At 43.8% G+C, this 14,972-nt stretch overlaps 6 protein-coding genes across 6 annotated transcripts; 3 read left to right on the top strand and 3 right to left on the bottom strand.

The window, feature by feature from the left end:
• Positions 1–1,913: 1,913 nt before the first annotated feature.
• On the top strand, positions 1,914–3,401 carry O0I10_010136 (uncharacterized protein; the record flags this gene model as incomplete). The annotated part of the gene is made up of 1 exon (XM_058490119.1): positions 1,914–3,401. One exon carries the CDS (start codon positions 1,914–1,916, stop codon positions 3,399–3,401), a length of 1,488 nt encoding a protein of 495 aa, XP_058339102.1.
• A 779-nt stretch (positions 3,402–4,180) lies between these two features.
• O0I10_010135 (threonine ammonia-lyase, biosynthetic) lies at positions 4,181–6,129 on the top strand (the record flags this gene model as incomplete). The annotated part of the gene is made up of 6 exons (XM_058490118.1): positions 4,181–4,523; positions 4,581–4,669; positions 4,734–5,226; positions 5,298–5,771; positions 5,830–5,925; positions 5,996–6,129. 6 exons carry the CDS (start codon positions 4,181–4,183, stop codon positions 6,127–6,129), a joined length of 1,629 nt encoding a protein of 542 aa, XP_058339101.1.
• A 457-nt stretch (positions 6,130–6,586) lies between these two features.
• O0I10_010134 (uncharacterized protein) lies at positions 6,587–8,244 on the bottom strand (the record flags this gene model as incomplete). Its single annotated transcript, XM_058490117.1, has 9 exons — positions 6,587–6,730; positions 6,781–6,862; positions 6,917–7,005; positions 7,074–7,157; positions 7,224–7,331; positions 7,421–7,500; positions 7,567–7,955; positions 8,011–8,062; positions 8,127–8,244. 9 exons carry the CDS (start codon positions 8,242–8,244, stop codon positions 6,587–6,589), a joined length of 1,146 nt encoding a protein of 381 aa, XP_058339100.1.
• Positions 8,245–8,555: 311 nt separating this feature from the next.
• O0I10_010133 (uncharacterized protein) lies at positions 8,556–9,900 on the bottom strand (the record flags this gene model as incomplete). The annotated part of the gene is made up of 2 exons (XM_058490116.1): positions 8,556–9,766; positions 9,837–9,900. The coding sequence occupies 2 exons, from the start codon at positions 9,898–9,900 to the stop codon at positions 8,556–8,558; spliced, it is 1,275 nt and encodes a 424-aa protein (XP_058339099.1).
• Positions 9,901–9,976: 76 nt separating this feature from the next.
• O0I10_010132 (uncharacterized protein) lies at positions 9,977–11,073 on the bottom strand (the record flags this gene model as incomplete). The annotated part of the gene is made up of 2 exons (XM_058490115.1): positions 9,977–10,098; positions 10,155–11,073. The coding sequence occupies 2 exons, from the start codon at positions 11,071–11,073 to the stop codon at positions 9,977–9,979; spliced, it is 1,041 nt and encodes a 346-aa protein (XP_058339098.1).
• Positions 11,074–12,071: 998 nt separating this feature from the next.
• Positions 12,072–14,826, top strand: O0I10_010131 (uncharacterized protein; the record flags this gene model as incomplete). The annotated part of the gene is made up of 3 exons (XM_058490114.1): positions 12,072–12,238; positions 12,304–12,720; positions 12,789–14,826. The coding sequence occupies 3 exons, from the start codon at positions 12,072–12,074 to the stop codon at positions 14,824–14,826; spliced, it is 2,622 nt and encodes an 873-aa protein (XP_058339097.1).
• Between the last annotated feature and the right edge of the window lie 146 nt (positions 14,827–14,972).

Genomic DNA, 14,972 nt, shown 5'->3' with positions numbered 1-14,972 from the left:
GGTGAAGAAAAACATACAACAACACACACGCACCACCAAACAGCCATTGTGAGAACATTGGGGCTCGGCAACGATCCAAGATACTACGCCTTTTGTATTCAACGCGCTGCTCACATATACAATGAGCTGGACATTTGCTCTTTCCAGTGAATGCCATACCATGTTTACATTCCAGCGATAGGCTGAGTCATTGTATAGATGAATGGGCCTGCTTGTTGTGTGCTGCTGCTAATAGCTACAGCACTAGAGTCTGCACACGTGTGTATGCTTTTCTCATTTTAGGTTTTCTGAGGCTAGCAAACAACACACACGCCGGCCTTGTGCCATTCAAGGTTTGAGCTAGCTTATTGACTATGATAACTGATGACAGGTTGCTTATGGTTTTCAGAGTTAGTGTCATAAGCACATGATTGTTTGACCAGCCCTTATCATTTGCTATAGTATCGTATGTGCAATAGCCTACTTCTTGAGTTGTGGCGAGTGTCATTATACAGCTGCTGCTGCTGCTGTCCCCGTGACTTGAATAATTCCAAGGAAGAAACAATTCACACCACCACCAATGCAAGTGATCTTCATCGATGAAAGTGAGCGCCACCCTATCGTATATGGGATGATGATAAAGAAAGAGGTGGGGGTGAAAAATAATGCATATTTATATACATCTGCGTGTAAAGGGGGATGTCTATGTAACGTATTGAGAGTCTTTTGTTATTCGCATGCTCATCATCCCCTGCGAAACTTGGCGTATATATATATGCGGGTGCTCGATCTTGCAATGGAATAAGGTAACGACAACATGCATGCAGTCTTTGGCAGCTACTATGCCACGTACAGTTGCACACCCCTCTCTATCTTACGATCACTCCCTCCTGAATGCTGCAGTATACATGCACATGGACCAGCGTATTTACGCTTTTCGAATCAAAGACTGCAGGTCAAGGTGAGAACAGAGCATTCATATCTTTCAAAACGAACGATGCATATACGCTTTGTGTATGCACACATGAGCCGACAAGACTAACAAAACACGATCCCGTGCACTGACCCAAGGGGCATTTCCATTGATGAATGATGAATGTAAAATGACTTTTTATACCCACCCCCCAATCTACCACAGGTTACATGTTTGGAGAAGGAGAGAGAGGATAAGATGGGGGATTGAAAGAAAGCGTTTGTTGATCATTTCCTTTTTTTCGCTATCTCATGCGATAATTGCATACAGTTCAAGGGGATGGTCAATGCTCTTTTACTCGTTTCCTTTATTTGTGTGCCGCGAGATTTGAGCGGGGTGATCGTGGTGGAACCACCACCTAACCCCCGTGGTCATTTTAGAAATGGGGTTGCGCCAATCATGGGGAATTGGCATGTTTATCATCACAGACATCTTTAGCACCAATTCTTCTTTTAAGTATAAAGCTAGTGCAAGGATGATAAGCTAAAAGATGAATCAATGATGTCAAGCAAAGAATAGAAGATAAAAGAAGGAAAAGAGAAAGTAGCATGGGGAGGGACGTGTTTCTGCCACATGATTCTGTTTTGACAAGAAGAGTGCATGTGTGCGTTTTCTCGGGAAGCTTTTTTTGATAGCTGTTTTTGTCATTTTGACATCCGCGATGTCCATATGTTGGCTCGGATGTGCCTCCGGGGTCGAGACAACGGGATCCGGCAAAGCAAATCGAAATGGGTAAAGTTGGATTTATTCAATAGCTGCAGGTCAACCTCGTTCTCTCTTTGTTCCTCTTTCCTCTCTTTTCCATTTCCTCTTCATCACTCACAAACAGAGCACACGTTTTCCTCTACAATCAACTTCCCTTCCTTTCAGCGTTCCTTATTCTTTTCATCTCTCTCAATACACAACACACGCATCACCTCCCCTCATCATCAACATACAACATTCGACTCACCTTTTTCAAATGGCGTCACCAACATCATCAACATCATCAGCCTTTCTTCCATGGATAATCCAACCACAAGCCACACGTCCTTTTCCTACAGTGGTCAAACCAACAGCTACTGTGCCATTACCAGTCAAGCTTCCTGCGTTGTTTAAAGTGGATACGCCATCATCAACATCGTGTTGTTACGCCACGATACCCCCTCATGGTCATGATTCAGCACCAGATGAAGCTGCTGTTGGTTCCACAAACTATCGTAATGAGGACGTGCATTTGTATGTGGATGAAGACGCGTCGTCGATCACCGCGTTAAGACCCATCATTCAACATGCATCATCATCTTCTCCCGAATCCCAATCCCTTCCATCTATCCAGGATTTAAACATCATTGATGACGCCAACACCATTACCACATCCTCTCCACCACTTTCATGTGCATCCTCATCAAGTCGATCCAATAGTCTTAGTTCATGGTCACCTCGATCTTTTGATAGCAGTAGTCCTTCGAGTCGAAAAGGCTCTATTGCATCTTTGCTCAATGCATCTGATTCGGAACTCCGCATGGATACACCTACACGGGACGAGCTTCCGATCTCTGGTAGCAGCAGCAGCAGCAGCAAACGTGGTAGACCTATTGCTACAAGCACAAAGCGTAAAAGAGCAGCATCTTCAGCAGCTGTGGATGACGATGATGAGGAAACAACATCAACACCAAAATCGCTCAACACACAAAAGCCAAATTGTGCAGGAGGATCAGTGACCAAAGGCCTCCGTCATTTCAGCAAGCTTGTTTCTGACAAGGTTGCTGAGCGTGGTGTGACGACTTATAACGAAGTAGCTGATGAGCTTGCAGCCGACATTCGTGCCAGCAAGAAACAGCGTCATGGTTATGATCAAAAGAATATTCGTCGACGTGTGTATGATGCATTGAATGTCCTTATGGCTATGGATATTATTGCCAAGGATAAAAAAGAGATTCGATGGCTCGGCATTCCGGCTTGTTTTCATTCTTCTGCAAGCAGCACTAGCAGCAGCAATGAGGACGATGAAAATAGTAACGATGATAGTAGCAGACAACAGCAACAACAACTCTTGGAGCAACAAATCAAGCACGAGGAACAGCGACAAGCTCAGCTCTTTGAGTCTATGCAGCAAATGCAACGTGCAGTCAAAGATAGTCTAGACACTTTTCTTCAGACTCAATCCCTCGTATATCGCAACCAACAACAACAAGATGCATTACCAGCAACACAATCAATCGTCGAGTTTCCATTTCATGTCGTGCGATGTAATCAGGATTACAACGTCGATGTGGCCCATGATGGACGTCAAGCTATCATTGAATCAACGATTGATCATCTTGTTATTGATACGCATGCTGATGTTTTAAGGTCGCTGGGTTACGGCCAAATGTCAGCATCACAAGCTCAAGACTTGTTGCCAGACCCATCCTGGTACCCACTTCTCAATCAGGCATCCTCGATTGCTGTTTCTGCATCATCATGATACTATTACTCCAACAACAACAAGCATCATTTTCCTCCCCCAACCCCTATTTTCTTGTCATCATGCCCCCATTTTCAATCTCCCATCATACATTACATACACACAACATTCACGCCCTTCTCACACTTTCATGCTTTCTTTGTGTTTATGCCCCCCCCTTGTTTTTTCAATCTTTTTCTTTTACATTTCTATGTTCATCATCATTCTGCAAAAACACACAACATCATCATTCCAACCCTAGTTGTAAGTTTTTATTTCGCCTCCACAAAGACAACCAGAGCAAAGTAAAAAACAAAATACCATTTGATTCCTCTTTTCTTAAGGAAGAACAACTCCTAAAATGAGATTGCATGATTGTGTATGTATTATGTTTGTCATTTAAGTATGCCTCATACATTAGCGCATGTGATCTACTATATGCATGTCAAAGCAACCATCTTTTGTAGATCCTGTAACAGAGGCAGATCCGAATGTAGGCTATTTTAAACCTCCTCCTACATTCTACACTTGTAATCGTATCAAGCAATTTCACATGAAGTCATTGATGGGGGGGATGATGAGTGGGTGATGGATGGGTGGTGGTGGTGGCAAAGGTACAATGTTACACGAAAAGAATCCAGCATGGTCACACTGCCTTGGATGATTCACGATGACAACCAATCCGAGCTAGACGATCTTTCTTTTGTACCACACACAGCTGTCATCTATATCTTTTTCCTTCCTTCCTTTTTCACTCTCACTTGTGCATAGACTCTACCACTATTACCCACTCCTCCACCATGCCAAGTGAACCACGTGCTATTGTTGAAACAGACACTCACCAACCCGCACCTCATCTCAAGAGCAACATTCAAAACGGCCATGTTCCCTACACAGAAGGCAATGAGCCCGATTACCTCCGCATGATCTTGACATCGCGAGTCTACGACATTGTCCAAGAGACCCCACTCCAAGAGACCGTCAATCTCAACGGCAAGATCAACCACGAGAATGACGCCAAGATTTATATCAAGCGTGAAGACTTGCAGCCTGTCTTTAGCTTCAAAATCCGTGGTGCATACAACAAAATGGCTCATTTGACACCCCAAGAAAAAGCAGCCGGTGTGATTGCATGCTCTGCTGGTAAAGACCATCCATGTGGATAGGAAACGAAAGGTCACTGACAAAAGGAGGATTTAGGTAATCATGCTCAAGGTGTGGCTATGGCAGCGCAAAAGTTGGGTATCAAGGCCAAGATTGTCATGCCAGCAGCATGTCCTGCTATCAAGGTATGTAGAGGTATACAAATATCCTCCGCCGGCCTATATACTCATATCATCTATCATTGTATAGTGGCGAAATGTCAAACGACTTGGTGCCGAAGTGGTCTTGATTGGCAATGATTTCGATGAGGCGAAGCGAGAATGTGTGCGTTTGATCAAGGAAGAAGGCTTGACCAATATCCCACCTTACGATGATCCCTATGTGATTGCAGGACAAGGAACGATTGGTATGGAAGTGTTACGCCAGCACGATGTCAATGACATTTCAGCCATTTTTATCGCCGTGGGTGGTGGTGGTCTTATTGCTGGTGTTGGCAGCTATGTCAAGCGCATTGCACCCCATATCAAGATCATTGGTGTGGAAGCCAATGATGCCGATGCTATGACCCGGAGTCTTGCAAGCAAAGAGCGTGTTGAGCTCAAGGAGGTTGGATTGTTTGCCGATGGTGCTGCAGTACGCATTGTAGGCGAGGAGAACTTTAGGGTGGCAAGTCAACTCATTGATGAGGTCATCAATGTATCAAACGATGAAATTTGTGCAGCTATCAAGGATCTCTTTGAAGGTAAGCTCTATTGGATGGGTTGGATAAGAACATCATGTACTGACGGTGCTGTGACCTATGTTCCTACAAAGATACCCGATCGATTTGTGAACCCACAGGTGCTTTATCACTCGCTGGTGCCAAAAAGTATCTTGCATCACATCCAAATGCCAAGGGTGCACACGTCGCTATCATTTCAGGTGCCAATGTCAACTTTGATCGTTTGCGTTTTATCAGTGAGCGTGCTGAGCTTGGTGAGCAAACCGAAGCCTTTTGCAATGTCATTATCCCCGAACGAAAAGGCAGCTTCATGTCCATGATTGAGCAAGTGCTTCCTCGTGCTGTCACCGAATTTTCCTATCGTTATTCTGATCCCGAAAAGGCACACATCTATATCAGTTTCAAAGTACAAAACCTGGCAACAGAAGTGGCCGACGTGCTGGAAAAGTGGCGTACCAAGGGTATGGAAGGATGGGATGTGAGTCACAATGAATTGGCCAAGACACACGCTCGTTACATGATGGGAGGTCGTGGTCGCCCTGAACATGAACGTGTATTTAGATTTGGTAATGTATTATTTACATTGTGTTGTATGGAATGGGATTTACTCATAGCGTATGATAGTATTCCCTGAACGACCTGGTGCATTGATGCGATTCTTGGAAGGATTGGATTCAACATGGAACGTCTCACTCTTCAACTACCGTAACCATGGCGATGGTAAGTACACTCTTCTGGGAAATGGCCTTTAAGGTGTTTGATTTACTCACGTTTTTGCTTGTCAATGTAGATATGGGTAAGGTGCTTGTCGGAATCCAAGTACCACCTGAAGACAACGATGCATTCGCTTCTTTCTTGGAAAAGCTGAATTATTACTACGTCGAAGAAACAGACAATGTTGTGTACAAAACTTTCTTGCAATAGAAAAAACGCTTGTGAATAGAATTTCCCTTATCCCAATTTCTTTTATTCATGGTTGCATGTTGGGTTTTTAAAGTGCTTGAAGGATCTCCTGGGGCGATTGTTCTAAAACAAGGATGCGTTGCTTGAATACGGTTGCTATGTTACCGCTCTCTTGAACCACACAAAGAAAAGCATTCTAGTGATAAGGCATGCCCAAAATTGAGATGACGTGTTGACATGTATACTATTCTTCCCCCAAGTTGCCCAAATCTATACTTTTAATGACCATGAACAGATTTGTACAAGCCATGATGATGACTAAAGGTCGCTTAGCGAAGTATTATCTATCTATCCTGTGTTTGGATTGCCATGCTACAAATTCTCACAGCTCATTCAAATCCACAATAAGAATACTGCTTGCTTTGTTTTGAGTATACAACAACATTTGTTATATGTACATGATGGTGATGATGGCATTTTACAGCACCGTGCGTTTGATCTTTTGCCGAATACGGCTCAATTGGCCATCAATCTTGTGCATTTGTTCTTCCAGCTCTTCCTTTTGGTGCCTTTGATGCCTATTCACCACTTGGATTGGAATTTTGCCATACACCGATTGTAGCTACAATAAAGGTTAGTGAAATTTTCTCACATTACAAGATACGCGCTTACTCTCTCTTTTTCATGTGTCAATTCTCGTAGCTCATGATCAAGAAGCAGCCCGCCAGGCAAGGGTGTTGGGGGATGCATCATTCTACAATGTCGATCAATATGTATATACATGGACACTAAAATGGGATGAACCTACTCTTCGGGCTCGACATGAGAATATAAAGCTGTGGGGTGTGGATCTTGTCGTAATACCATGACCTCCTGTTCCAATTGCGCCAAACGCGACTAGCAAATCAACACATGGGTCAATTTGGGAAATTATCGCTAAACCCACGACAACAACTGTACTTTACATTCAATGTGCCGATAATGCGATCCTTTTCTCTCATCCGCGTTATCCATCCCGCCTTTTCACGTTGTGCACTGACACGCAATGCCTACAAAAGAAACGTATGTGGTGAGCATTGTGTATGCGTGAAAAGCCAACTTGCTTCATACAATACCTCCATTTCTTCTTTGTAACGGCTCGCTTCAAATGACCACTTTCTTGCATCTTCAGCTGTCGTCTTCATTTTTCGCAAGAGAAGATCCATATCTTGCACCTGATTGTCCTGTTGTTGCCGATCATCCTCTGCGTTTCAGTTTCACATACACACACAATAATCATGCGCCATATCTTGTAAAACCCCCTTCTTCTCACCTTTTCACGTTCCATTTCTTCCAGCTTGGCTGCATTTTCCTTGTTTGTTATTTCCAACTGGGTCATGTTTTGAGTCATGGCTGATATAAACAATCATTATTAAGTGGGTGCACATGGAACTTTCATGCAAAGCCTAGATGACCCACCTTGATTCTGTTTTCTCAACGCCACAACCGTACTTTTTTCCTTTTCAAGTTCGGCACGAAGCGATATAATCTCCTCATCCGTATTCTTGTAAAGCACAGTGGCTGTTGCGGTGGTGTTGGTGGTATCGGTAGATGCTGTGGAAGATGACGAGCAATGAACATTGCCAACAGCAGCAGCAGCTGTAGCGGCTTCAATCACTTGCCATTCACGGCTAGTGTTGCTGCCTTCTTGTGTAGGTTTCGAGCAAGAAGGTGATGAGCGTTGTTGTTGCATGGATGACTCGTTGTTAAGGAGTTGAATGGATGATGATGAAAAGATGCAGCTTTGGTGCCGTTGCTGTGTGATTGAATCGTTGGAAGTTGTGGTGGTTGGCATGGCAAAATAAGCGCTTCATCAACATGAATGAGCCCTTTTTTCCCTTTCACAAATGTACATTCATTTACCTTGCTCTATGTTGTGCTTTCAAAGATGCTACAGAATCATTTCGTTGTCTGGCTGAAAGAAGAACAAAAGTTAAGACGAGAAGGTTTTGTACCTACTCATACAAGCATGTATGTACCTTGCAAAGATGAAGAAGATTTCTTTGACATGTCTTGTTGAGAAGATGATGAAGGACCAGTGTCAAACATTTTCCAAAACTTGAGCATCTCATATCCATTCCCAGCAAGTGTACTCATGATGGTATAAGGAAAAGAAAAAGAAAGAAAGAAAGAAAGACAAAGAGCCAACCAAGACCAAATATTCGTATAATATACACAGACAAAGAGAGAGGAGGAAGGAAGCGCACGCGCCACAAGATATTATTAAAACAATGAGAATCATCTAAGGGGGGGGTGGAGGATTGTCACTAAAGAAACAGGGAATAATAACGCATGAAAAAGGAAAGGATAAGGGAGGGAAAGAGAAAATAAAGATTGCGATGTATACAACAAGGGCGTTCCCATACCCGCTGCTTTCTTAACAATAAATCAAACCAACAATGAGCTGCTTATTGATGACCACGCCTGCGTTTGGTATAGAGTAACATAGCAACAAAGACAAAGAATAGAATGTAAAGTAATGTATAGACACCCCACATGGTACGAATTGACATGCCAGAGTTTTCACCGAGGCCGCCCGGTTGTTGATAGATAGGAAGCCGTTTTTTGATCCATGGGCGAGTAAACTCATCAGGTAAGGTAGGTTTCCAATGAGGAATGTAGGGTGGGCCTTGCCGTACATAATCCCATTTGCCTTCTGGTATGCAAGAGCGATCCGTTCGCAGGTATTGTCCCATATCACGAGGATAATCCATCATTGTTGTGTTATGCCTTGCTTGCCACCATGACGCAACCCCTCGGCATATACCACACCAACCACTCTTGTTGTTGAAACGTTCCCAATCACCCCATTGGCTCAAGAAGGGCTCACTGACACGTTGTTGTAGCTCCATGTCCTGGTTGCGATAATTGAAGTATTCAAGATAGGCAGTGTCATTTTGATCGAGATAATGCAAATAGTCGGCAAGTTCACGTGGATCCGGATAAGCATCCATTCGAATGGCTGAACGTGCATTGGGTAAAAAAGAATCGTACAAGGGTGGACCATCGACAATGGGTACAGTGGATGATTGAAATGTATCAAACAGCTTTTCAGTAACGTAATCGTCGCAATTGGAGTTCTCGATAGCAAGATAGAACTTGTATTGACCCATTAATTCGTCGCGGGATACATTATCAGGGAATGCTTTGTTGTTGAGGCATGTGCCATAGCTGTCAATGTTGATGTACTTCATCAATTCTCGGACGTAATGATGTCTTCCACTCCATGCATCACAATTGGAAGCGATCCATAGCACTGGACTATCTCCTGTTTTGCTGCTCATTTCAGGTGGAGGCTGGTTCACTGCATTGAGGATATTCGGTGAATAGTATCCCATAAAGAATCGACTCTGCAAGTTGTATGACGCAAGGTACTCAAAGGTATGCATCTTGGCTTCATCGCGTCGGAAGGGTGGATTGATGGGCGACTCCATGGTCATTAGAATCCACGGCTGTCCCACTGCATGGTCTGGTACATCGTTGTCGTTGTAGTCAAAGGCGTGAAAGACAATGGCTGCTGCATCGTTGACAAGGGACCGATTGCTGGTTACTGTGCACCAAGAGTCTCCTTCAATGTCGAGATCAGGAGGTTTTGAGCAAGACACATCCAAGTTTGTACCTTGATAGTCAATGCAATGTTACAATACAAGTGATGATGATGATAATAAAAGAATGGATGTAATAGATACCATCATTGTAAGGTTGAGTGAAGAAAGGTGTCCAATACACAATGGATATGGGAGGAAGAGACATGGAACAGATTCACGGAGTGTCTTAATTCACCCCTTTACTTATATTTGTATGTTGTAATCTCTATACATATGACATTCTACTCTGCTTTAGCGATCTTCCCAACAGCTGCTAATCCTTGCTTCTCATCCATCGTGGGCTGAAATGCCTTTTTTAATCGCATGGATTCTTGCTTCTTGATGTACGCTTCGATACCAATAGCTAAAAGGAAATAAAGTTAGACCTTGTCTTACTCATCTACATCCCCATCCACTTACCCAAAAAGACCATGACAACACCAGTCCATTGACCGAATGTCAGCCGATGATTGAACCAAAAGATGCTGAGGAGCATAGTAAACAGCTTTCGAGTTACTGTCACTGTAACCAATCGTAGACTGCCATATTCTTGTAATGTGTAAAAGATAAAGAGTTGGCCAATGGCACCACAGAGACCAAAGAGCAATACGTCGCCAACCACTGCTGGATGTGTTTGACAAAATTGGATGGCACGCCATAATTCGTCATTGTAAGGATTCAATACCAAGAAGGATGCCATGAAGATCGAGCCGATCGCATTCATAAAGAACATCATGTGCTGACCGGTGACCTTTTGTGAATACTTGTGGAAGATCTCGTCTTGGGTAGCGTTGGTCAATCCATCAATTGCCAAGTTCATGGTCAATAGGAACAATCCCCATAACGAATTAGCGGCGGCTGCCTTTTTGTTGCCATCGACGGGATGATAGAGCATGAACATGGATACGCCGGCAGTGATGAGCAAGACGCAGAGATTCTTGTAGAGTGGGAACTTGCGACGATAAAACACAAAGTTCATGAGCATGACTGGAATGAGCTTGCAGGATTTGCCGAGGATCATGGTGGGATAGTCAATGTGCTTGAGTGCTGCATAGCCAAACGGTGATCCAATACAGTTGAGAAAGGCCACTTGGCCATACTTTGTGAGAAGCGATCGCGGCATGTTGGCTATGTTCAGGGATCGTCGACTGAACTTTAGGTATATAAAGGACACGATGGCTGCGATCAACGACTGGATGAGATTGAGGAATATGAAGAATCGAAACTTTTCTGGTTTGTCGCCATCGCCGTAAGGTGTGGTGCTCACACGTTCCTGCACAACGCCCCATGTTAGAAAGCACAAATAGATGCCAGCAACGCAAAAGGTGAAGCGTAGCATAGCGAACTGTGGTATATGATAAAAAGGACAAGTAGGGAGGTGGGGGGGGGGAAGGATGAAAATGTAAAGGAAGGGATGAAAGGGATGGAGAGAGATGGTATTTGACACTTTGCCAACGTGGTTGGAACTGGTTGGCACTCAGGTCTCAGGTCTCACAAATCAATGCAACCATTCCATTGGCTGGGTAGAAGTAGTGATAGTAGCTACTTATCACGTGCATCATCTACAATGTACATACCTAAGAAAAAGATGACCATTTCACGCATTGGATGTAGATTGATTAATAAAACATCAAGCTCCAATCGATGACAGCTTTATCCTTTGAAAGAATTGACACCTTGTGTCTTATAGATTCGGCTATTATATGCTACTCTGGAAGACACTTTGAGGTAAACGATCCACAACTTCATAGCAAATCCATATAAACTCTCATAAAGTTACGGTACAAATGACGCTTCCCATTTCTTCCAATCCAAGCTATAGGATCAAGAACCAGTGTTTTGCTTCAATAGATGATAAGGCAAAAACTCCTACAGGAACAACAACAGCAAAGCCCGACCAACCAGACCAGCAAGCTGAGAAAAGCCAATGCCGAATCTGTATACCTATCTCCTAATAGAGAATGTTCAATCACCCTCGTAGCAGTAATTCGTCTATCATCATGTTCACTCTATACGCTTTATATTCATAGCCCTATCGTTCTCTCCTGATGATAAAAGTACATGAATAAACGACCGGATCATGGATCTCGATGCATCCCACTCGATGTCTTTTGGAGCCAATAAAGAAGATGATAACATGTAAATCGATGGTTTGAAGGCGTAATGTACCCGTAGCATCAACATAATGATATTGCTTTTATTGGTCATTGTATATGCTAAATGAAGCTCATTTGGAGATGAATGTGATGTGGTGTCGGCTTGAATCGCCCGCTTAAAATCTAAAGTCACGCGAAAACACTTTGCCTCTTGCTTGAACTTGGTGAGATCGTATACATCATGGAAGGCGTTGACACAGAACTCAAGGATCTCAACCTATCCGATCAATTGCGGTCCAATTCCTCTTTCATGAAGATTGCTGCGACTCTCTTTCATTATGGAAACCAGTCGATGAATGCTGCCCAATTGGTCACTGCCGTCAGGGCACTCAATCTGCTTCCGCTTAGGTAAGAATGAACCCCATCCGATCCATCGCATGCGTGGATGACACTCATTGTGCCATGGTCTGTAGAGGAGAAACCCCCAAGAGTACCATTCAAGGTATCATTTCGACGTCTCGCAAGCAAGCCAGGGATTTGAAGCAACCTGATCCGTTTACTATCCACAAGGAGAATTCGGGACGACAGGCCAAGTACTCGATTTCCGATACGGTGTTGAATGGCGTCAAAGTACCAGAGCCCTTGGAGATACCGGATGAGCCTATCATTCTCAAGCCTGTGGAGAGTTCAAGTGGTAGTTTTGCCTCCTCGTATTCACTGGGCAAGCGTCAAAGGAAATCACCAAAGTATTACACACCTGAAGCTCTCCGCAAAGCCAAGAATCGTCGTGCTAGAGCCGCCAAGCTGCGTCGGAAGAACAAGGAAGGATTCAGTGGTGCCGAATCTGACAGCAACTCGGATGTGGATGTGGATATGGATGAAGACCTTGAGTAAGTAGAGAGTGATGATGATTATGAAGCAAAAGGAAGAAGGGAAATACTGATTTGGTGCAACCTAGTTTCATGTCAATGGCATCATCGGATGAAGAGGATTCTCAAGTCAACACACAACCAGAAGAAGACACTATCAGCGGCTATTCTCTTCTTTATTCTGCACCCCCGGCTGATCAAGATTACATCGACCCTATCAATTTTGAAGACTATGGTGTCGCATCGTACTTTGCCATTGCACAACAAAAAGGCTATTCGTATCCACGTTTTCGGTCACATGACAAGATCAAGATCCCCAAAGTTCATTGCGAAGACAAGTTCCGTGTCACTGATGTCATCTCCAATGCTACTCAACGTGCTATTGGGCGCCTTTTCATTCTTGCTGATGGCCATGGTGGTCGTGGATGTTCAGAGTACTTTGTTCGCAACACACCCGCTGCCGTCCAAAAGTTATGCAACAACTACGACCCTGAGAAATTCGACGATAAGGATGTACAGAAGCAATTTGAAAAGGATATCAAGAGGATGGTGGAGGAAATCGACACAGAATATCTAGCATTGAAAAGGATACAGCTTGGACGACATCAGGCAGCAAACAACAATAATCACAATGATAACAACACCAACTCGGATCAACAAAATGAACCAACAGCACCGAATGAGGAGTTGGACAATGATGGATGTACTTTGATTCTCAACCTATTTTTCGGCAAATGGCTTATCAATATCAATGTTGGCGATTCACGTTCAGTATTAATATCCGCACCTAAGCCTGCTGATACAGTACAAAAAACAGCCGAAGAACTCAACATGCATCCTCTCATTTGCGGTCTTGACAATGATTACAAAATGGACGTTGTGTTTGCATCTCAGGATCACAAGCCCTACCTCGAGCATTTAGCACGTGAGATTCTTGAAAACGGTGGCGAATTCATTGATTCAGTACAAGATCGAGTGATTCGAGTGGATTTAGACAAATTACGTGAAGATGGCAATCGACAGACAAAGCGTGTAGCATTGAAAAATGCACGTATTCGCCCCAAATGTTACTCGAGTCATGAACAGCAACAACAGCAACAGCAACAACAACAACAACAGCAACAATCTCCCTTATTGTCGAGCGATAGCAACACATCCACACCAGGTTACGCTGCTCAAAGCGCTGTGCGCACTACTGCCAACCATTCACCTGTTTCCAATACTACCAACGCATCCAACAATAGTACGACCACCACCCCCAATAACAACAATGGTGGATTCTTCAAGGTGCGATCGCGAGACGAACGTATACCATCATTGAATGTGGCCCGCTCTTGTGGTGATCTCGACTTTAAGATGGACCCTAAAAGGAAGATCATTTCTTGTGAACCGGATGTGTCCTTTTTCCGGATATCTGATTCTATCAATACCGATCCCAACTCAAAGACATTACTCACATCCGGCACGAATAAGGAAAAACGACGACACTTTTTATTGATGAGCACGGACGGCTTATTTGATTACATGTATGAGGAAACACCTGAACGACAAAACAGAGCTGTGGCCAAGGTGTTAGGACCCATGATTGAAGATGGTGAAAAGGTTGGACATTTACTATTGGAAGAGGAAGAACGTGTCGGCGGCGAGACGATTGAACACAACCCATCACCAAAAAATGAATCAGAGACGACAACGACGACGACAACGAATGAAGAAAAAATGGCTGAGGATAAGAATGATGCACAAAACAACAACAACAGCAGCAATCCAAATACACCCAATGTTGAACCGATGGCAGTGGATCCGGTTGTCAAGAAAGAAGGAGAACAACAGCAATCCGAAACAAAGCCTGAGTCATCTTCTTCACCACCACCATCCTCCTCCCCCTCCTCCTCCAAGGAAAATGAACAACAACAGTCATCTGAAGAACAAGAGAAAGAACCAGCACCACCTTTGCCACGTCTTTTCCGAGAACTAAACGAGGATGAAGCCAAGACACGCAAGATCCGGGAACGTACCTTGGTGATGGCAGCACGCTATTTCGCCAACCGCGAAAGTGTACACGGCTTTTTCGCATCCACCCTTCAAGATTATGACGATTGTACCATAGTACTGATTGAGATTTGATTTGTTTTTTCTCTCCTTTATTGCACATGGTCATCCAAGTGCTTTGCGTATATACCATTTCATTCTTCCCCCCCTTTCCTACCTTCTCTTCTCCCCCATTTGACATATAATCTTTCAAATCAGAATATGCAGCAGTGCACTCTAAA

The sequence above is a fragment of the Lichtheimia ornata genome (assembly GCF_029851405.1).
Source record: "Lichtheimia ornata isolate CBS 291.66 chromosome Unknown scaffold00065, whole genome shotgun sequence".
Taxonomy (NCBI): Eukaryota; Fungi; Mucoromycota; class Mucoromycetes; order Mucorales; family Lichtheimiaceae; genus Lichtheimia; species Lichtheimia ornata.
Note: the sequence above shows the minus strand (reverse complement) of the source record. Positions and strands in the feature narration are given on the sequence as shown.